The sequence below is a fragment of the Chaetura pelagica genome, unplaced genomic scaffold, assembly GCF_000747805.2.
Source record: "Chaetura pelagica isolate M959 unplaced genomic scaffold, ChaPel_1.0 scaffold200, whole genome shotgun sequence".
NCBI classification, from domain to species: domain Eukaryota; kingdom Metazoa; phylum Chordata; class Aves; order Apodiformes; family Apodidae; genus Chaetura; species Chaetura pelagica.
The window spans coordinates 1,127,036-1,151,479 of NW_009951949.1; the positions used below are offsets into that span (position 1 = coordinate 1,127,036).

General features: G+C 37.4%; 1 protein-coding gene across 1 annotated transcript in view; it reads right to left on the reverse strand.

Moving 5' to 3' along the window:
• KHDRBS3 (KH domain containing, RNA binding, signal transduction associated 3) overlaps positions 1 to 24,444 on the reverse strand; it is an 84,272-nt gene that overhangs the window by 21,918 nt on the left and 37,910 nt on the right. Inside the window, exons 4-6 of the mRNA XM_009997728.1 lie at positions 19,397 to 19,543; positions 14,671 to 14,810; positions 3,563 to 3,755 (exon numbers count right to left, since the gene is read on the reverse strand). Coding sequence (XP_009996030.1) covers positions 3,563 to 3,755; positions 14,671 to 14,810; positions 19,397 to 19,543 — 480 coding nt within the window. The remainder of the gene's footprint in view (positions 1 to 3,562; positions 3,756 to 14,670; positions 14,811 to 19,396; positions 19,544 to 24,444) is intronic.

The window sequence follows — 24,444 nt, forward strand, 5'->3', positions numbered from 1 at the left end:
TTAACAAGAAAAGTCTACAATAAAACCAGTTCACCATGCAAAATCAGCATTTTATTAATAGCTCAAAAAAACTGCTGCCATGTAAATCCATATTTTCAGTTTTCAAATTTTAAACTAAATATGATCTCATTCAGGAGGTGGGGAATACGAACTCAGTGCTGGAGATCAAATGAAAATTTCAATTAGCTTTCTAGGAAGGTGCACTAAGTAATAAGCTACAAGTTGTTATCCAGGTGAATGGACTCTCACCTGTGAACAGACTTTGTGTTCATTCTTACCACTGAAGGATACATATTTTATAGTTATCATTGGATCAGAACATGCATTTTATTCTTAGCCAACCAGCCAAGTGTTATTTGTGGACAAACTTCCCTTAAGTCTTCCCATAGATTTTTAAGGGTCTCTTGCAAAATCAAAGGACAGAAACCAGTGCTCCTGACACTGTGTATGCTAGGACAGCCAGTGCCCTGGTGCTCAGCACACCAGTTCCACAGAGACTCAAGGGAGTACCAGTACCTGCAATAGGGTTTTGAACCCAGGGACTTCCACTGGTGGAGAAATACTGAGGTTTCAATTACAAAAAAGAGACATAAACAGCACCACTTCTGTTTACTGTTTTGGGTGAGATCTTGTTAGGACAGCATGTTAAGCTTTTGGTTTTTGTGTCCTCCCTGTTTCTTTGGGAAACAGTATGAACACAGATATTGCAACAGCATGAGACTATAATATATATGTACCTTGGAGTACATGTAGTGTAAGTTCAGTCTCATGATACAGACTTTGTATGAGAATTACAAGCTTAAGTCTAAAGAGCACTGCTTTGTCTATCAGTAACAGCAATATATTACTGGAAATACTGAGAAATACATGCTTCTGGAACTATAAAGCATAAAAACTAAGCAATTCCTAAGCTTTAGGATCTCCCAGAATCAGGCTATAACTAAAAGTAGATTTTAAAGAGTTTATCAGTATATTTTTTTTTGCATCCAGGTGTTCTGTACATCCTTCTAAATAGCCTATACCTTTAAATTAAAAAATCTTGGCATGTAATTGGAAATAGTTCATGTTGTTCTTTTCAAGTTATAATTTACTAAACATTAGAAAGGCTCCCTGGGTCTCTTACTGGTAGACATTCCATCTTCAATTTTGTACTAAACAGAGCAGTCTCACTGAAGCATTCTAATTGAAGCATTAACTGCTAGGAATTATACATGTGGTCACTGCATTTGAAAAATCTGCTGCCGAGGTAACCCTTGTCTGAACACAAGAAAACATCAATAAAATTGCCAGAAACTGAGCTGAAGCTCGGCCACTTTCCCACACACACACACGGGAGGAACATTTAGATCTGATTGCTTTCCAAAGCAATGCTGGAGAGCAAGGCTTGGCCACAACTTGCTAGAGTGACAAGCTTCAGTTTTCTAGTGCAGACACTCCACATCACCACAGCAATCTGTTTAAAATCCATGTTTGAAGCCCAATTCCTAATGCCAGGAAACCCGATTACAGACTAAAAAGTCTCAGTTGGCATTTAGCACATGTTAGCAGCCAAGACAGGACTTGACATGGCATGATCATAAATATAATCATGCAAAGTATAGAACTGTAATATTTACCTTTGTAAAGTTAGAAAAGCAAAAAAGAAATCTAATTATAAAAAGCTTCAGTCATATTATTGTCATTCATTTGAAAAAAGCCTCATATGTTTGAAGCTGGTAAGAAAAGGACAACAGGAAGACCAGCAGCTGTTACTAGACAGGAACTGAAACTGACCAGTTGTATTCTAACCTATGTTTGACTAAGCATTTGCTAAGAAATTGACGCTGTTAAAGAGTCATGAATTGCTAGCACACTTAACTGATTTCCTACTTATTGAAAACTATGGAAAAGCTTACAATTTTAGCTAGAAATTAAAACCAATTTCTGTTCCTTATCTCACTGGAATAAGATGTCAACTTAAAAATACATTAAAATATTTGTATCTATTACAGTTTGGTTCAAGAACCAGAGAAAAAATATCTCATATGATTAATACAACAAAGGCCCTGAAACCAATTTCAAGTGCTTAAATAAGTCTAGCAACCACCTAGTACAATTTCCCTTATCCAAGTACTATAAAAATGATTCTGGTGATGCTTCAGGATTCAGGATATTGGGAAACAAGAAAAAAACCTAAAAAAAACACCTTCTCCCCTACCCCCTCCCTTCCTCCTGGGCTCAGCATCACTCCCAATTTCTCTATCTCCTGCCCCCAGGCAGTGCAGGGGAGCAAGCGTCACAGGAGCTGATGACATGGTGTCTCTACTGTACCTTCTTCCTCAGGGGGAGAACTCCTCACACTCTTCCCCTGCTGCACAGTGGGGTCCCCCCCATGGGAGACAGGTCTGCACAAGCTGTTTTATGAAGACTAATTCCTTCAAAGGCATTGTGAAATAAGCACTCATTTACAGTACCCACCTTGACTAGTCAAACCACATACAGCCAGGAGACATTTAGATGCATAGTTCAAGTGCTACTTCTCAAAATTAATAAACTACATTAATTTCTTCTGAGTCATGCAAGTATGTGTATATGGGTCCTAACTATAAACTTCTTTCTGCATAAAATTATGTCTTATATAAAAAAATCAGGCTTCTGATCAAATGGACAAAGGTTGAGGTTTCATTTGGACAGTTAAGGAGGCAGTGAAAGAAGACTGAGAGATGGTACGTGGAAGAAAAGTTGAGAGAAAAGTGTCTAAACATCAAAACTATTCTCTGGAACTCATTAACTTCTGTTTCACTAGGCTGAATAACTGAGTCCAAAGAGACTAGCCTGTAAAGAGGGCACACTAAAATCTCTAAGATATACAAAATGTTAGAAGCATTGTCCTTAAAAATGTTGGGCTTTTTTTTCCTCTAAGACTAAATCAATTTTTATGGTGATAGTTTTATTAAATAAGGTTTTTTATCTCACTGCTCTGTATGATCAATTTCAATTAAATTTATCCAAACAATTCATAGCTGCCTATAATTTCCTGTCATGTACAATATAAAGTATTTTTATTTGGTTTTTAATTTTTAATGCAATAAAATGAAGACAAATATATATGGCTTATAGAGACACACTGTACACTTAAAATTTTAGGATCAATTCTGAAGTTTTCATTAAAATATTTTTATTGTCTAATCATTTAACAGTTATATGACCACAATGATAGGTTTAGGAAAAAGAGTGGAATATTATTATCTAATTTTAGTTGAGAATAAAAACTATACTGAAGCATTTTTTCAGATGTTTGTAAAGCAGAAACCTAATACAACACATTTAAGAGGTTTATAAGTATTTTGCCAAACATACTGTAAATGTCTTAATGGTAGCACATATAACACGATTTTTTATTCACATGAAACAGCCCCCAAGTCTGAAAAGATGACAAGAAATTCCCACACATACTGTGGGGTTCTGGGTGCAATACTCAATTAGGTGCTAATTAAAGGGATTCTCTCCGTGTACTGAAGCGACAGGATCATCACTCCAAAAGGATCCACCTCCCGCAAGGTGCAGCAGCAGCTGGACTTACATATTCACCGTAGGTCTCCTGAGCAGGAGGTGGTGGAAGGGGCCTGTAGCCTGCAGGTGGTGGCACTCCTCTTGATCTGGGTGCTAGAAGTCCACGACTACGACTGACTGGTCCTCTGCTGGGAGGCACTCCTCTGGGTGCTGGTGCCCCTCTGGGAACTCCTGCTGGTGGTGGAGGAACTCCTCCACGGCCCCTGCAGATACACGGATCACTTACCATTAGAGACTACATCCTCAGCCTCCCCTCTTCAACAGCCCCCTCTCCCCTGCATCATGACAATTTTGCTTTGCTACAGCCAGAAGAAGCCTAAAAGAGGTTTATTGTTGGCAATTTTTCTGAACGCTTCCATCCAGCTACGCACATTATGCGGTAAATGCAGAATGATACAAACTAGGCACGTGATTCAGTGATGAGCTTCTCACTAGGTGAGCCACTCTCCCATGCAGACACCCAAACCAATTTGCTGGAATCACTCAACTCCACTAGAAACTGACTTATGTAGTATGTGAAATCACAGCCATAGAGTAACAGGTTAATTTGAAGCTGTCAGGCTATATCATACTCAAACCCTGCACAGAGGAATCAGTTGCAAAAATCTTGTGTAGGCTTCTAAGTGCAACCCAGAGATCACACTGCCTGGAAGAGATGGAGTGGGTCAGAGAGAGGACTAAAGAAAGTGCTAAAGAAGAGATTTCCAGCTGTTGCAGGAAACATGCAAACATGTAATAAATGTGCAGGGTGATTATAGGATATAACCTGATGTTCTATATGTATTTAACAACAAGAACTAACAGTATAATATTTATAGTTCTGAAAGAATTATAAAGCAGTATCTTGAATTTCATTACTTTCCACACAACATACAGATGAAAAATCTGAGACCTAAATCAGAACAAATTTAAAAAAATATTTGATGTATTTAGAGGTGGTGTTCCCTCCTGCCTCCCTATAGTAAAGGGAGACAGAAGTACAACCTGTGAGAAATTTGCATCATTTATCCTCTTTTAGACAAGATGACTGACAAATTGCTAAGTGAGATCTCCTTTTTAAAGGAGGTTATTTCACCCCATGGACTATAATTATGTTTAAATTATTGCTCTGAAGGCATATAGACTTGTTCCAAAGAAGTCACACCCTTATTGTATACTTTAACAGATACACAGAAGAACACAAGCACCAGCTCTTTCTACCTACCAAGCCATAATTTAATTCATGTCTAGAATGATAACTGATTGAAAATACTCTGTCCTGATGTCAGTAAAAAAATTTCAACTTAACACTATAAAGTAAAATCCAGATTTGGCCTTGAGATTTCCTATTTCATATAAGTCATATAGTTTCTTATTGGTAAGCTTATCAGAAAAAAAAAAAAATAAACATTTTAGCACAATTACTTAGTATTTTACAAGCTTCATCACTAAATGAAGAATGCAAAGGAGTAAATACTTGACACAATCAGGATGTATTTAGTTAATTCTAATTACTGTTCAAAACACAGTCACAAAGTATTTTAAACAAGCCTAGAGAGTAAGTGATTTAAAACTGTGCTTATTACTTGGTTTTGGCTAATCTGTAGAATGCCTCCTCAGGACAGGGTACCAGCTGCTTATTTGACTTCATTGTAGTGGGGGCAGGGGTGAGCAGTGAAGTTCCCAGACACAGCCTGCTGAAGTAATATAAAGAAATAGCAAATGTGACACTTTCCATGTGAAGCCAAAGAAAGGGAAATGAACCTATCGGCATAGACAATTGTCATACCAAGTTAAAAAAAAAAAAAAAAAAGGCAGTAAAAAGAGTAAAGAATCACTAGCCATATCTTCAAGGCATCCTTCAGACAGGGTGCAAGTGAAAGCAGCAGGAAGTGGGACATGCTGAAAAACATGGAAAAACATGAGGGAGGGAAAAAAGTACATGTTTTAGAGGCAGCATAGATTTATTCTTGAAGAGTAATTCAAACACCAGATCCACATGATAAAGTCTTCTCTGCATTTCCAAAACAGTTAATGGGATTTGAGAGGTGATGGGTGGGAAATATTTTTTTTCTATTTTACATGACTATTTACATGGGGGTTTTTAAGTTACTGTAGGAAGAATAAACCATCTGAGATGTAGAGTTCTGTATTACACCACACAGATGGTTACTGTACCAGGCTAGAGGAGACTAGGTGCAGCAATAGGAAAAGCAGTAACAGGAGATTTCAATATTCACCATGCAAATTTGAGTCATATCAGGATATGATGTTAAGAGCAATTTTTTAGAAACTTTAAAATTTTATTTCATTAAGAAGTCATCAGGGAACTAAACAAGTTTGACTGACATGAGCAATGAACAGAAAATGGAAATACTGAGGAACCACTTTGAACAGGAGCCTTTGCATAAACAGATCAGTTCTGGTGTTGCTTAATTTGAAAAATGGCAGCTAAGTTATGTTTAAAAATATTTTTTAGAGATAAAATGCACATAGACAACATGGGGAGACATTTAGATAAATCCTGTGGAAAGTCAAAGGAAATACACACAAAAAAAGCTGAGAAAGAGCAAAAGGAGCTCAGTAAGACTGGAACAGCAGAGTAAGGAGAGGAATTAAACGGTCTTCAGCTTTTCAAGTGATGCCATCTCTAATGTCAAAGTACAAATGCTAATAAAACAAATGCAAAATACTCAGAAAAGCAGGTCAGATAATTTAAAGAATTTGTAAAAAGCCTTAAAAAGACATCTTTCAAACACCCTGAAATTAGGAAACCTGACAGAGTCTGAGGCTAAATCACCAGTGAAAAGCACTAAGATGATATGTATTTATACACTGGTTTTTACTCTGCAATCAAGACAGATTGGACAAGGTTCTTATGCTAGAGTCTTTCCTTAAGAGGAATGCAGGGATGGTACTGCCAGCTGACTTAGAGACAAATTACAGAACAAAAAGAGCAATTAAAAGTGATTAATTATCTTTCTATAAGCTCCAACAGAAGTTCAGATGTCTATCTCTAATCTTTACCTGAAACCCAACATGAATGTAGCAAAATGGAGCCTACAGGAAAGCTGGGGAGGAGCTTTTCATCAGAGAAGATAGTGATAGGACAAGGGGGAATGGTTTTAAAGTGAGAGAGGGAAGATTTAGGTTAGATAGTAGGAAGAAATTCTTCCCTATAAGGGTGGTGAGGAACTGGAATGGCTTGCCCAGGGATGTTGTTGATGCCCCATCCCTGGAGGTTTTTAAGGCCAGGTTGGACCAGGTTTTGTGCAACCTGATCTAGTGGTAGAGTTCCCTGCTCATGGCAGGGGGTTTGGAACTTGATGATCTTTAACGTCCCTTCCAACCTTAATGATTCTATGGCTCTATAAAATAAATAGAAAAAAAATAATCAAAGCAAACTAGGAGAAAACACTTGGGACTTATACACACACATCAATTTATATATCCTAACTTTATACAAAACAATAGGTTCTGAGCTATCTTTTCCCACAGAATGATTATAATTAAGATTGGCCCAGTAGTCAGGATGGTAAAAAACAAATGTTTTAGAAAATGTAACAGAACACAGAAAACTTTGTTACCCTGTTGTATTTACAGTCTTGTATGTTAATTTGGAAAGAACATAAAAGAACAGGAAGGGCATCAGAAACTATGTCAGAGATGACCAACAATAAAGAACAGCTTACATATATGGAAAAATTAAGTGGATTAAGGCACTTCATAATACAAGTGACAACTGAGGCTTGTAGGATAGAATCCAATGAAAGCATCAAGGGAATGGAAAAGATACATAAAGAATTATTTATCAGTTATTCTCAATTTAAGAATCAGTGGACATCAACTGGGAGAGATGGAAAATATTAAACCCGACTGCTTTAACATCTGAGCCACTACAACTGCTCCTATGAAATGCAATCACTGAAGGACACTTCAGGAAATCCTTGCTTCTAGCCATGTGCTATTATTGCCATCTCCAGATGCCTTAGCCATAAAGGCATGCAGTGGTAGGATTTAGGGATCAGTGCTTTAAGCTGAAGGAAGGTACACTTAGATTAGTCATTAGGAAGAAGTTCTTTCCTGTGAGGGTGGTGAGACATTGGCCCAGGTCGCCCAGAGGAATTGTGGCTGCCCCCCCCCTGGAAGTGTTCAAGGGCAGGTTGGATGGGGCTTGGAGCAACCTGGTCTAGTGGGACATCATACTGTCCATGTAGGGGGGTCAGAACTAGATGATATTTGAGGCCCCAAACACAAACCATTCTATGGTTGTATGAAAGTGATCATCGATGTACTTAAGATCGAGATCTACTCTCAATGTCCTAAACCAATAAGAAAATTTGAAATGCTTGTTTCATCTTTATCACTTTGTGATTTTCCTGAATGTGTTCATCTGGCAGTGGCAAATGCAGAGAAGGAAGTCAACACTCCCTCATTAAATGGACAGGTAATTTAAGTGGTTAAATTTGGAGTAATTTTATTCCCAAAGCTGGGTAATTAAGTTGTAGGCTCAGCACTGAAAAACAGTGTCTTTTTCAATCTGGGTACCATGGACTACATTAAGTAAAGGAAATCTCAGTAAGTCATTTAATATATTTTGTTTCAGTACACTGAACAGTTCACCAGAAAAATGGAGGTGAAATAATCTAACTCATATTTCACAGTATAACTTGAGGACAATGTCATGAAAACTATCTTTGTTGTAACCCGACTTTCCCCCATAATATTATTTCATTACTTGCAACTCAGTGTATGAGGAAAAAAATAAAGTGAAACAAATTTTATGAAGTTATCAGATCCACTAGAGAATGGGAAAACAAGTCTTTCACATAAGTGGTAGAATGTGCCAGTGTGATTTGTAAATACAGAGTAGTAATTACAGAAGGCAATTTTAATGTATGCAAATCTGATGAGTGTTATCTTACCATGTACAGTTAAAATATTACTTAAGCACTGCATTTTGTAGTTGATTAACCTCTTGTTGTTTGAATAAGGAGTATGATGTGTAAAAAAACATTCTAAAGAAAATCTAATAACATTTAGAACCACATTATACCATTCTAGAACATTTGTGAATGTTTAGAATTAAATAACAGGCATAATCTAATCAGTGACTGCCACTAAAATAGTGTTTTACCAATTCATACAACTTAAATACATCCATAGAAAACTACTTAAATACTACTCTTGGGCCTTTATTAGCAAGATTTTTTGATATTTCTACTTTATAGCAATCCCATAGTGTTTCTAGGATGTGTTGCCAGACAGCTAAGTTATTGCCCATGACCATATCAGGCACAGCATGCAGCTCACACTCCATTCCAGCTTCCCTCAGCAACAGCTTATCTTGCATTCTTATCTTTTAATTTCTGTCTTCTCTCTAGTATTATACTGATTTTTATTTCATGTTTCTCCTTTCAGTGGATGACTTAGTAAAATTACTCCAATTATGAAATCACAAGAGGCAGGTTCAGAGTTTCCTTTATTTTTATAGTGAGTTTATCTGATATGAAGGTCCTTTTAAATATCTCCCCTAGAAAAGGGAAAGTAAATGTAAGAATAGTCTTAAAAAAAACACTAGTGAAATTTAAGGCCAGTTCCTTAACTGTTATTCAATGAGGAAACACTTTGAATTCTTGAATTTTAGCATTGTTCATTTGATTCAACTGCAAGATGATAAATTGTTCCATAAATAGGTCTAAAAAATGTTACCAGATGCTGATTAATTTTCTTCTTTTGAGCAGAGCCAACTACACTCACTGCTCCTGGGATCATCAAAAGAAGCATGACCAGCAGGTCAAGGGAGGTGATTCCAGCCTCTGCTCTTGTGAGACCCCACCTGGAGTGCTGTGTCCAGTTCTGGAGTCCTCAGCACAGGAAAGACATGGACCTGTTAGAGCAGGTCCAGAGAAAGGTGATAAAAGTTGGAGCACTGAAGCACATCTGCTACAAGCAGAGGCTGAGAGAGTTGATGTGTTCAGCCTGGATAAGAGAAGGCTCCAGGGAGATCTCAGTCTCCCTGGCCTCCAGGAAAGCTGGGGAGGGACTTTTTACAAGGACTTGTAATAATAGAACAAGGGGGAGTGGATTAAAACTGGAAGAGGGGAGATTTAGATAAGACATTAGGAGGAAATTATTCACTATGAGGGTGGTGAGACACTGGCACAGGCTGCCCAGGGAAGTTGTTGAAGCCCCATCTGTGGAAGTGTTCAAGGACAGGTTGGAGGGGGCTCTAAGCAGCTGTATCTACTAGGAGGTGTCCCTGCCCATGCAGGGGGGTTGGAACTAGATAATCTTCAAGGTCTCTTCCAACCCAAACCATTCTGTGATTTTATGATTCCTCAAAGCAGTATTTTTGTTCAGGTTTTACGTTAGACACCTGAAAAATAATAGATGTTATTTTAAAATATCTGCACTAAACTACTGAACACTGATATCCAGATACCACCTCTCAGACAGAGCTAGAATTCCTATTTTTTTGAGATTCATCATTGAAGTTAAAACTCCTAGCAAGTTTTATTTCACTTTTTTATTTGAGAACAGTAATGTGTATGTATGTTCACATTTCAATTCAGCAAAAACATGAGATTTATGACAAGGGTAAAGAAACAAAACATTGATCAGAATACCTGCCTTTGTCTTGGATCCTGAACTGGCTTGGCAAGGTATTTTTTGTGCTAGAGAAACTTTTGCAGCACACTGCCTTCATGTTCCCAGCAAAAAGCCATTCTTCAAAAAAGAAACGAGTTGAAAAACCATATGACAGGAGAATAATTGGAAGTTGTGAACACATCTCAGCAGTGATCCACACCACCTCATATTACTTCTGATATGACAGAAAATTCTAACCTACAACTACTGTAACAGTTCCCTTTTTCCCCAGATAGACAAAGTTATTCAGCAATTAAGATCCCAGCCTGAAATTTGAATGAAAAGAACAAATGGGAAAATGTTAAAAATCCTACCATCTCATGAAAGCATGAAGCAGAATTCTACTATTTTTCTAATTAGAGTATTCCTACATGTTGGATTTATGAGAAATTACTTTTTCCTCCCTTCACAAAACCAAAATCTCTGCTTTCAAATAAAATTCCTCTGAGTGAGCCCAACAAGCTCTCCCTTATTGTGGCCTATTCCATAATTAAGGGGGTCATTTTTAAGACAAAATGACAGGTATGTTACTAGGGCCTATATTCACAGGACAAAGGGCAATGGATTTAAACTGAGAGAGGGCAGATTTCTATTGGACATAAAGAAGAAATTCTTTATGATGAGACTGGTCAGACACAGGCATAGGTTGCCTGGGGTAGCTGTGGCTGCCCCATCCCTGGGAGTGTTCAAGGGCAGGTTGGATGGGGCTTTGACCAACCTGGTCTGGTGGGAGGTGTCCCTGCCCATGCAGGGGGGGTGGAACTAGATGATCTTTAAGGCCACATCCAATCCAAACCATTTTATGAATCTAACATTGATTTCTAGCTACAAATGACAGGTATTTGTTCCACATCCTCACCACAGGGTAGGGAGATTTATCTATGTTCTTAGATTTACTATTATCCTCTAGAATTTCACTTTTCCAATATATTAGAGTGAGAATTAAGTCATATTTACAACTTATTTTTCATTAGTCTTAGAACAGGAATATGAAGTTTTAGAGAGAAAATTATTCCTTTTTGTTTGAAAAATATCCTTAGGTATTTTTCAGTATTTAGTAAATCAGAAGTTTCAGTTCACATTTTAGCAGCAGCTTAATTTACACGACACTGATTCAGGATGTGAATTCAGATACATTAAAGAAACACTCATACCTGAAGAGCTGCATCTTCTAGCTACTCTCTATAACAGCATCACAGACATCTTACTAGCACAAGAAATTCAAAAGTAACTGATACAATCCTTCTTCACTTGATATAGTCAACTCCACCCCAAAAAACATTTAAAAACAATGTCAGTTTTCCATAAAAACAAAGGAATGAAATACAGACAAACAGCAGGAAAAGATTCTCAGGTCCCTTCTCATGTTGCACAGAAGATGCCCAGCATAAACATCAGAGAATGGAAATCTTGTGATTACATTTGAAGGTCATCTTCAAAAGCATTAGGATGTTAGAAAAAAAATAAAAGTGGGGCAAGGGGGAGAAGGAAGCAGCTATACACCCAGGATAATGGTGAGGAAAACACATCCCTCAAGGTAAATCTCAAAACACACACAACCCTTCTACAGCTAATTCCATCCACTCACCCCCAGAATCTTACTTGGCTTTGTAGTCATAAAAAAATATAGTTAAGAAAACCTGGAAGAAGCCAGAAAAAAACACAGTAAAAAGTTACCAAACCACAACCATTAGGGAATTACTGACCATATGTAGGAATACCTGGGTACAAGCTAGAACTTTGTATGCAAGCACAACAAATGTGTTTTCTACCAAGTAGCATTTCAGTATGGAGGTAAACATACACATAACAAGTCTTCTTTTAAGAAGGCACTTGATAAGACACATTATCTCCAGTTTCAACATTGCTGATAAGGAGCTAAAACAAAGGCCTAAATTAGTACTTTGGGTTTTTTGGTTGGTTTTAGTTTGTTTTCTGTCTTTTGTTGTGTGTTTTTTTAAAAAGTGAAGCTATTCAGGAATAATAGGCTTAAAAAATTGGGAACTTAAACTCCTCACAGGATGTTTCATGTGTCAAGGTTGATAACTTAAAAAGATTCTACTGACTATGAAGAAGAACTAAGATCAAGGTTGACAAGTTTTCTCAAGTTTTGCTTCAACCTCTCCTGGATTTCAGGGATGCTTGCTAATAAAGCTGTTTTAACAATGAGACAAAGCCTTTACCAAACCCTTCCATCTGCTGAAGTATTAGTCACTGAAATCAATTTGCACTAAAAAAAAGAATACTCTGGTATTGCATCCGTGTTTGAGATCTTTAACTCAGTGGTTGTGGTATCTCAGTAGCAATAGCACTGCATTTTTTAGTAAAGCCACAAAGATGGAGTGGAACATCTCCCTGATGAGGAAAGGCTGAGGGAGCTGGGTCTCTTTCGATTGGAGGAGACTGAGGGGCAACCTCATCAATGTTTACAAATATGTTAAGGGCAAGTGTCAGGAGGACAGAGCCAGGCTTTGCTCAGTTATGTCGAGTGATAGGACAAGGGGCAATGGGTGCAAACTGGAACATAGGAGGTTCCACATAAACATCAGAAAAAAACCTTCTTTCCTGTGAGAATGACAAAGCCCTGGGACAGGCTGCCCAGAGAGCTTGTAGAGTCTCCTTCACTGGAGACATTCAAACCCACCTGGACACGTTCCTGTGTGATGTGCTCTGGGTGACCCTGCTCTGGCAGGGGGGGTTGGACTAGATGATCTTTTGAGGTCCTCCCAACCCCTAAGATTGTGATTTCCCTCGGGAGACCTTTTATGCAAATAGAGCATGTTGATTTGAGGGGGAAAATTCTTAATAGAAGCCTTAAAGTAAGGACAAGTCAAACAACTTTCAGTCTTCAGAACATAAGAAGGAGGTGACAAATACAGTTTTTAGCTGTCATCTCCAACTCAAATGCTAATAACATTTACATTTACCCTGAAGCCACTTCAATAGTTTGAAGCCAATAGGATGAGCTACAAAGGATTTTGTGAGCAACCTAACAGCATGTATGTCTGGTATAAGATACAGGTTTGAAAAAATAATTTACTAAAAACCAGAAGACTGAACTAGTGCAGGATTATGAAAACTTAATTGTGCATGTACTTGCTAGATACTAGTAGTGGAAATTAGGTACCAAACTTCAGTGGTAGAATCAGACCAAAGAGCAGCTAACCTCTGTATCAAAAACACTAGATTAAAGACATTATAAAAAACAAGAAGGAAACATGAAATAGAACTGTGAGAATATCTGTACTGAGCATCTGTAGAAGAGCTATCATAGGTACAAATGGGCAAGAATTAGGAAAAAATCTCCAAAATTAAATGAAGTCTCTAATTTGCTAACACTTCCATATGGCTAATTACAGTGCTAAGAAATGAAGCTAAGAAATGAACCTTGGTATATAATTACCACTACTCTGAACAACATTAAAAATCAAGAAAAGAAGCAGGATATATTACAGAACATTACTGAAGAACTAAAATAATTTATTTAGAAAAATAATTTTGCTCTTACAGGATATACACAGTAACTGTAGATTCTCTAAGATTAATTCTTCATTGTGTTTGCCATCATTATTGCAGGATACATGTAACTGTCAACAGTTATGCATAAAGTAATAAATCCCCATGCTTTTTTTTTAACATGCTTCATCTGAGTTAACATACTTCAGAATGTTATTTTGAAGTTATTTTAAAAGCTGAAATCTAAGTTTCAAGCTTGCACTAAAAAAACAAGAGAGCCAAAAGTGAAGGAAAACAGATCACTGTAGAAACCAGTCACATTGAGCTGCTGCAGCCAGTCTTTGTACTGTAACAGAAACAGTTATTCACTTTTTTTTAGTTTTGGTTTTCACACTTTGAGACTCAAAGGAGTTGAAGCTGTCATCTCAGTACTGCAAGGGAGACAGGACATGCTCTGTCAAAGAAAAATAAAGCAAAAGCAGTAGACTTGCCTATTCCTGAAACAAAAGCCAGATTTTACTAAGTGCCACTAAGATGAGACTTAATCAAAATTTTACCTCCCAAATACTTCTGTAACATTTTCATTACCACAAAAACTTAGAAATACAGCAAAAAAGGAATATTTTTTTTTCTGTGAGTTAGAGAAATTGCTCTGAAATTCACATGTCAGTCAGGGCAAGACAGATTTACCAGTTTTTCAAAGCCATGAGCTCCAGAGGGCACATAAACAGACCCTACATGCACCAAAGGAGCAACTGAAGGTTACAAAAATCAAGCAGATGCTCAGAGGGAGATTGAATATCTTGTGTGATGGACAGTGTTTCTTAACATAGGTATCATTCATAAAACAGAATTCAGCCCCATTGTTGATTCAGTCTAAACTAATTAGACTATCAAGATTGTTTCAGTAATCTGCTCATATATTGAGAGTCCTTCATGTATTTTACTGTTGCACTTAGGGTGATGGGGTGGTTGTGTTAAGCTTAAAATACGTACATTCAATTGAAATTCCACTGCAGCTGAGATACTTACCTGGACAAAGCAGGAACTGGGACTCCTCTTGCTCGAATAGATGCTTTTCCACGAACCACTGGAACTTCTGCATTTTCTGAGCCACCATTTAAATATGTTAATTCTTGAAGCTGTGCCTGTCTGATTTCATCGTTGTAATCCTAGAACAGTGGGACACAGTGAGAAAAATATACTGATCAACCACCACTTCCAGTTAGGACCAGCAAACACTGCTCCTGAAAGTTTCCTCTCTAAAACTTGAGCATCCCATTAAAAAAGTTCAATATGCATAATATTATAGGTATATTATTCAGTCTAAAACTTACAAAATAATACCACATACTAATTGCAGATTTTGTTCAGGCATTGTTATTTTCCCCACTGCATATTGCCTCCAGGTAGTTTTACCAATTAAAATGCCAGTGTTAATATGCTGTAGATAGGAAGAAACAACAAAAACATCAAGGTCCCATAATCTGTACTGAGACCTGGTTTGTAGCTCCAGCTATACAATGGTAAATGTTAAAAGCAGGAAAAATCCCATTGCTTGGTGTTTCAAAGCAGTAATAATACACTGTTGAGAACAGCCCCTCATTAAGAAGGAATAGATTATAGACATCTAAACTTCTAAAATCAGGAGTTAAAGAATAAACAAGGACATTCATTTAATACATACACAATTATCTAATTAAAAGAACTAAACAATTTCAGCTTGTTTACTGCTATGTAGCTTAGAATTGAAGACACACAGCTTGTTTCTTATTCTGCACAAATCTTCTCTCAAGGTCTATCAAAAAGAAAACTGAATTTATTTACATGGAATTAATATAGTACTCCACAACACAAGAGTTATCAGGGATCTTGAGCCAACCTCCAGAATGAGCATATCCCACAGCAGTAATAGACAGAGCAACGAACTCAAGCTATACATATTTTTGTCATTTCCCCTCCACTTTAAGTGAGCCAAGAAATTATCAATAAAGGTGAATCAGAAAAATACCTTAGTCAACATGTATACATATAAACTAAGTACCAAAATATTAGGAAGTCCTCTAATAAAAATGAAGTGATACTTGATACAATAGCTCTTATCTTCTGCAAATCCTCTCCTTTCAAAAAAGGAAGATTTCTTCACATATCACCCATTTTACATTTCAATTACAAAACAAAGGTTCTGCATCTCACTGGATATCTGACTTTATTCCATGTATGCACTAGGCAGGTACCAAAAGGCTGTCAGGCAGCCTTGCATCAGACAGCTCTGAAACACAGCTCTGCATTGAAAGGAGATTAAAACATCCATGAATTCAAAGATCTTGATTACCCTTGAAGCATTCTACTTGCCCTATACTTCTTCAAACAGAAATACTAAAGTTTCCCTTTACATGCCATTGAAAAAGGTAGTTACTAGTATTAAAAAGGGGCACTTAAAAGCATTTTGTCCAAACTGTGTTGAATAGGCTCTGAAATGTAACTCACACTGCCCATCTAAGATCACCCTCTGTTTAGCAGCAGAAACCAACCAGCACACAAGATGAAGGGAAAAAAATCTGGGCAACTGAATGTACTGTTTAGAACTACATAATTGAAGCTTCTGAGAAACAGATTCCATCACCAAATAGCTTGAACCAATACACAACCAAATTATCACAGGGAGTAGATTAAAAGCAGGCAATTGAATGCTATTCTGGCCAACTACTGTACAGAAACCCACTTTGGATTTGTAATTTGTTGCCAGACCAGAACTAGCTACAAATGCTAAACTCTATGCAACAGAGTATGGGACACAGACCTTGATTCTTGCAATGAAATGCTAATAGACTGTTAAAACTGTACTGCAATGGTATGTCTCAAAATTCTGACACAACGTATATCAAAGATGCCTTTTAACTTTACAAGACATCCTCCTCATATCTGGGGTCAAGAAAAATACCTTTAATCATTTGACAATAATTTCATTTAATTTAACCAAGATGTGGTTAGGCTGCCACTGTGCATGCTGGATCCTTTGTTTCTTTTCTCCTTGGTTTTTCATTTTCCTGTAACATATTAGTACTAGAGAAACCAGCAGCCTTAGTCACAGACAAAGACTTCACTGTGCAAAGGCACAGAACAGAAAATATGGTCTTTATCACTTATGCCAGAGGCAGCAGGAAGATAGAGTGAAGGGCCAGTATAAGGAAGCCATGATAAGCAGTGTTAATTTATTAAACTCTGAAATAGATTCTTCAATTAAAGGAGCAGATGGTCAATTTGTGAATACCCACTGCTGGAAAACAGCACACTTCAAGTCAAATTGAGGAGATAACCATCTCTCTTCTTTACCTAGAACACAAGATGGACATGGAAACCCTTTAGACTGCACTCCTCCCTTGTACACTTTAGATAAGAGGCAACACTCAAATTACAGTCAAATGCTGCTGCTGAATTTAAAGTGAACAGTTTTACTCTGGCTTTATGAATACTGCCCATCATGACTGACTAGTCTTCTCTGAACACACATTTACCCCTGTAGCAATGACTATGCCAGATATGTGCAAGAGATTTTCTCTGCAGAACTACATGACCCAGCTAAGCAACACTTTTAGATCTACCTGCAATTTTCACTCAGCCCTGATCAGCACATGGACAGCAGCTCTCCATGGGATCATCTGTAACTTCAGACCTTATTCCCACTCATCACACTATTAATAATTTTTTTTAAATTTATGTATTGGTAGGACAGATCACTGCAAAACTCTATGCAGTTGTGCAAAACACCCAAGCAGATCTTTAACCTGGCAGTGAGCAATAAATCATTATTTGGTTTCCAGCCACCTTTACACACACACACACTCCTCAGCTATTTGCCAGGTTAAAGAAAACTGTGTGAGAACTTCCAAAGCCCACCAGCTCTTCTAAATGTCATTAAACACCATTTCATCACCACACTTTACAGACTGGACATGCAGGAAGCAAGACAGACTACATGAAAAACTTGGTAACTGTGCTCATATCAATTGACTGCTACAAATTGTTCTCAGAAAGATTTCTGTACTTTACTTCAGAGACAAGGAAAACAAATAACTCTGGTAATCAACAATGAAAGCATAATTAATGTTGTGACTGTCAAAAGAATAATGGCTACCACTACTCAAAAATTAAGTAAAATACCAAAAAAAGTCCTCCTGGCCAAAACTGAAATAATCATGATATAATACAGGATCTGGGGTGGAAGGTGAGGGCAGAAGAATCTGTCTTTGGTCCTAATTGATTGAAGTAATTCTGGGATAAATTAACATCAAGCACAACACCCATCAATCTAACAGATGAACAGTCCTAACCAGAGGGTACAGCCAGAATAAAGAGATAGGCTAGTTAAAGGATGACAAAAACTTGTACTTGAAGTCAAAACCCAGAATTCTACCTGCAGAAGACAGGTGAAAGTCAATGCAGTATGATAAAAAATACCTGAGCTTTTAGTACTTGTTTTGAGTTATCTCAATAGCTTAAAGGCAAATGCACCACTACAGCTGCTTGAGGCTGAATTCGATGCAAAGATACACAGAACTGTGGCTCTAAAAAGATCTGAGAAGGGAAAATATGGCATTTTTTCTGTGGTCAACTGCTACAAGGATATTTTGTCCTACATTCTAGCACCAATTCAGACCTCATCTGAACATGGAACAATGACCATATCCATAAATCAGGAGCAGCATCTACAGTTGTTGGAAGGTATAGTTAGCTTATGTTGTAAGGAAAACAAACTAAGTTCAGGATCATATTTACTGATAGCAGGGCTTCTTACTTGAGAAACAAATGGTAATTTCCTAAAAGCCACTAAAGATCTTATAGAAAATAAAGTTCTATTCAGTAGCAGTTAACCAAGTTGTAGCTCTAGAAAGGACAAAGCTGCTCATTATTGCTTCCTGGAGTGGCTGCTGCAAGGGGGGTGAGGGGGCAGTAGAGATTAAGGCATTTAGAGCCATTCTGATAAGATTACATTCGTAAAACCAAAGGGAAATTAAGACAGTGTTGGCTTGATCCCATAGTTCAGAAAAGATTATGTAGCATCAGCTTAGCTCTGTACAATAAAGATGCAAAATTGAGACAGCCAATGAACAAAATTGCTTGTTATCTGTCTAATTCTACAGGCTTAACAGCCGGAATGAGTAGGTTTTGATACACTTCATTTATTATGACATTAGGTGAATCACACTCAATGAGCGAAAATAAGATCTTTGATGAAGGGGGCAGAGGGATGAAATATATCCTTATTTCCAGTGCATGAAAAAAGCCCTTATCAAATTAAGCATATTTTCATTTAAAGAAGACAGTTGCTTGCTCACTGTAATAGCCAAGAACTTAATTCTCACCTCAGACAAATAAGTCAGGAAACAAGTACAGTAACCTTTGACAGTGCAATGATCCTACAAATATTCTGTTAAGTATCTCCTAATCAATTAGGATGTCTGAACAGTAGTATTTTTATTTACCTCTTCATATACATATATACATACACCAGTTATGCAAGAATATGGTGCTTTTTTATTATGGGTTCTATTGTGATATGAGAATGTACGTGGACAGTTCACCATTTACCCAATAATTGCCTGTATTGGGATGAGATTTGTAAACATCACCAATTCTTTAAAAGGTAAAAAAAATTAAGCAACATGACCTGCTCAGTATCATACACTAAGTTAGTTCTAGACAATTGCTTAATTAAGACTACCAAAATTTAAATATACAAATATAAAATACTAACAGGGATGAGGAATTTCTTGATTTCTTCCAGTGCATGTCCCATTCTGGCATATGCTTCTGCTGGTGGAGCAAATACTTCAATTAAAACATGCAGATCATCATTTAGGTGGAAGTACTTTGCCTCTCCACTTTTTCTCAATTCTTCCTCCTAGGAGATAAGAAAAAAAGATGGGGTTTTTTTTGCCTTCTTCCTTTGAAGACATGATAATGCAAGTGCTTGAGTTGATTCAGAGGCATTTGCACACACTGATTACTAGTGTTCAGATGTCAACAACTAGAAGTATAAAATTACACACTTATCTGATACACTTCAAACCAATCATGTTGCTACGGTATCAGAATAGTATCAGTTTGCTTATCAACAGTGAGTGACTAGGAACAAACAAAATAGGACCCATCAGCTTCTGGTTACATGCAGAAACCGTAGCACAAGGGAGAACATTCCCAGGAGTTTTCCAAGTGCATCGGTTTCACACAGGAGACATAGAAACAGTGAACTTGCAGCCTCTTTTCACAAAAGTCTTTAGAAAGGGGTTTGATCTCATATTGCACAACAGCAAGATTCTTTACTGATACTATTTCAGTGTCTTAGTATTATCTCACAGCTATTTATTTTTCTATTCTCAGTGCGATTCCTACCCAACAAGTACATCCTCTACAAAACTGTGCTACTTGGACATGAAACTTAATAGAATATGAGACAAGGGAGGAGAACATTAGAGGAAAAAAGTTCACCAGATATTTCAGAACAGATTTTATTTCTTTGATTCTGCTTTACCCAACCCACTTCAATATGAATGAGAAATTGCTTTCAATGCAGCTGAACAGAGCTCAGTTCTGAAATACTGAAATTTTCTGAAAATATGAAATTCACATGCCAAATGTTTACAGACCTGAAGGACACAATATGTCCATCTGAGATTAAACACACACCCCCTGTGCATATATGTGACTGATGATTTCCAAGAAACTAAGCCATCATTAAAAATAATTTCATTTTATTAGCTAAGGATTTGATAGTGTTGTCTGATACCTAAAAAACAGAACCCTAAGAATTCTCCTCTGCTGTTTATCACATTTAGCAAGCACCAGCTAAGTGCTTAATTTTTTAGAGTATTAAAATTATAGTTTTGAGGATGGTTGAAGTCTCCCCCAATGCACACACCTGAACTGTGGGTTGAGGTTTTTAAGTGCCAATACATTTCTGCTTCTCATAAATAACTGTCATCATACTTTGTGTTTGACTATAGGGATGTTTAAAAATAATCAGAATCATGTAGTTAGCTGTTAGAGAATCCAGCAAGAATATTAAGTGGCCAGAGTTCCAAGAATTAGATTTTGTCAGCAAAGAAATAATCTTCTCAATACAAGAGATCTTAAAAACAGGAAATAAACAAACATTGCAGCTCAAAACATTTAGTTTTAGTAGCACGTGTTTGTCAATGAAATGTACAAATGAAAGTACAGTTATTCAAGACATGTAAACCATCACCTAGCACTGGGAGTGTTTTAACCACTGAAGCTCCCTATATTCTGTTTTTTGTATACACATGCTATGAAGCATCCTCTTGTGGCTTTTTTAAAAAGGAAAAAAAACACTGCAGTTAGATGTGCAGAGAATTGAGAATTAAGCAAACTCATTTCTGTGGTTATAAATCAACTTGCTTAGTAATAGCAAAAAGCAATAGAAGCATCATAATTTTATGTGCAGTGCCTGGTGAAAAAGCATTTCAATCAGCAATTTTAACAAAATATAAGAAATTTCACTACAGGTTCTTCTAGAACCATTCCCATAAGCAAGCTTGTAACCTTATCCTGTTCTCTTCCCACACTTGCGAAGTTCACTTTCACCAAAATTACTTGTTTTCAATTCTGTAGCATGACTTGGCAACACACAACTCCCCATAGCTCTTTACAGCACACAAATGAGACCAAGCTCACTCACAGGCCTACATCTCCCAACCTTGGACACACATTAAGCATTGCAGGATTTTTTTATTCTCCATGATGACCAACACAAAAGCCACAACTTGTTCCTATTCTACTATCCTTCATCAACAGGTTTGTTGGGTTTTTTTGTTGGGTTTTTTTTCCCACCACAAAATCCTCTGCCTTCTTATTACATGACAGTACCTACATGGGCTAGGCTTGCAAAAACAATATGGTTTTTCTCTCTTGCAATGGTGACACTTGAGAGCTGCTGAAAGAGATCACAAGGAAGCCAGTATTTTTTTAAAATCTGCCTTTTAAATTCCAATCTTCTCACACAGTCTATCACACCAAACAGCTTATGATTTGGACAATCTGGTCTAGCTTCATGTTTTCAGTACAGACACATCCATGCAGTGCAGCACTCTGGAATTCTTATGAGAAAGCTGAACCTGTTCCCTTTGTGCTTTCTGCTCTTGGATTTCACCCCTTTGTGGTACAGAACAAAGCACAGCACCATGCACAGCTTATGATGCATTGCAGCACAAGGCATTTGGTAACATGCCTGAAGAGAGCAACCACACTTTGCCCATAATTCTATTGTACTTATAGAGCCTTTTTTCTTCTCATCCCACTTGTCAATCTCTCAAGAACCAGATATCAGCCCTAGAAGTCTACTGCTTTAAATCAGAAATTTAGTCACAATATTTATGAAAATATGCTCATAGTACTATCCAATTTCATCTTCACTACAACACCTTTGATTTAGGTTCTACATTTCTTTCAGTACTACCTTATATCTATTTTTAATGTTACCTTAAATTTGGCTTCTGTCAGATTTTATACAACACTCTGAATACTCAAGTTGAAAGGCCTGCACCAGTCTCAAACTACTGGTAACACATAAATAACCAAAGAAGGCTTTAAATTATTTCTTCAGGTTTGCAATATAAAAGCAATCTTGTAACAGAATAAAGAAATTCTGAAATGGGTCCTTTTACTTTTTCACTCTCCAATAGATACATGAAAGCCTGAGTACCCTAACAGAAGATATCTGCACTGACTGGTGAAAAGCCAGTGCTGAAGGGACAGCACATCTTGAAAAAACATGTTGAGAAGGAGCATTACTGAATTTAGGTATTGTATATCCCAAATAGATACATGAAAACATCCTTCAGATGTTGACAAAGCGGAAAGAAACTGAAGCTTAGACTGCTTCTAGAGCTCAGTTTAAGGATTAATGAACAAAGATAGAGGGGGGAAAAGAGTCTTGGCTTTAATGTGCTCTCAAACCCAAACCTCTTAGTTAGGAATCAGACTGGACATTTTAAAAAGCCAGTTACAATTACACATCAGAGCTGGAGACTGTCTTAAAGCATCGAACAGCTGCTGTAAGGTCTCCCCAGCGCCTTCTCTTCTCAGCCCACCTACAGAGAGATGCTCTGATCATTGTGAGCCTACTCTGGTCCAGGTCTTCCTGTGCTGAGGACTCCAGAGATGGACAAAGGAATCCAAATGGGTCTTAAGAAAGCAGAGTAAAAGGGAAGAATCACCTTCTACCTGCTGGCCACACTTTTGATGCAGCCCTGGACACAGTTGGCTGAGAGCACACATTGTGGGGTCGCACTGAGCTTTTCACCCATCAGTACTCCCATGTCCTTATCATTAGAGGGTTGGACTAATTGACCCTTTGAATCCAAACCATTTTATGAATCCAAGAGCGATGTACGTAATTATTTGTTGATATTACACTGAGGTTTCAACTAGATTTTTCAAGTAAAGCAAAAACTGGTCACATGGGAGAATTTGCCAGATTTTCTAGACAGTAACTTGACACTGAGAAACTCAGTCCTGGGCTTCTCTTCAAAGACTACTTTTCTCCTATAGAACAAACCCAGTATCGTTAATGTCCTCTGCTAGTTCTCCAGACAAGTTGAAAAGAGTAGTTCTGGAATACTAACCAAGAACACATGAAGATCAGGGCAAAAAAGTAAACTTGCTAGTGAAAGATATGGTTGAAACAATTAACACAGGCAATTTATATGAAACTAGGAAAATATGTCTTAAGTTCTCTCGTTTGGTTAAGTTATCCACATAGAGTCTCTGGCTTGCTGAGCCAACGAGTCCCCAAAGAACTTGGTTTAGATTAGCTGATAGAATGCCCTGGTAGCACCAGTGCTTTCTTGCACATGTGCAGGAGCTTCAATCAAGTACTGGAAGCAGTTCAATTAATGATCTCGTTTAGTCCTGTGTGGTGCTTTCTGAAGGACTGTTCTAAACAGCTTGTATGTACCTTGAATGGGTTGCCTAGGGAGGCTGTTGATGCCCCATCCCTGGAGGTTTTTAAGGCCAGGTTGGACCAGGTTTTGTGCAAACCAACCTAGTGGTAGGGTTCCCTGCTCATAGCAGGGGGGTTGGAACTTGATGATCTTTGAGGTCCCTTCCAACCTTAATGATTCTACCTATTCCAGATATATAATTCCAAAGTATCCAACAGGGTCCACCTCTATTGTCTCTTTTTAAAATACAACCAGACCCACAGTGACAGAAATCTTACTCTGACCTCAAAGATTAGTGCATTGAAGCTTTCTGCAAAAAATAACTCACCAGAAAACTTGATTATCCACTTAAGAAAATACTTAAGCAATTTTGTCTAGCATCTTAATCAATAAAAAGTGAAATAAAAATTTGAACAATTACTTTATTACCAAAAGAAACAAGTTCAAATTAATCAAATAGAAACCTTTAAGGCTCTTCCCTAGGGTTCTGAGACTCAAGTTAGGATTTTAGCTTGTCAGCTTGAGATTCTGCTTTTCATAAACTTTTTTATAGTGCAGAATCATTAGAAAAACTCAGTGGCCTTCCTACTCCATGACACATCATACTTTTATAGATAAACAACTGAAGACTGTCAGTTTGACACATTCCACAATAACTGAGAAAGTTCACCAAGTGTCACTTAGAATTTGGACTGTCATCCTGGCTTAGAGCAAATTTAGTTGATATTCTTGTTTCTTTCCATTTGAACAGCTGTGTTACTTGCACTACTTTTTCATAACTAATTACATAACATTTAATACAAATAATGCAACTTTAAGATTTATCTATTGCATAACAGCT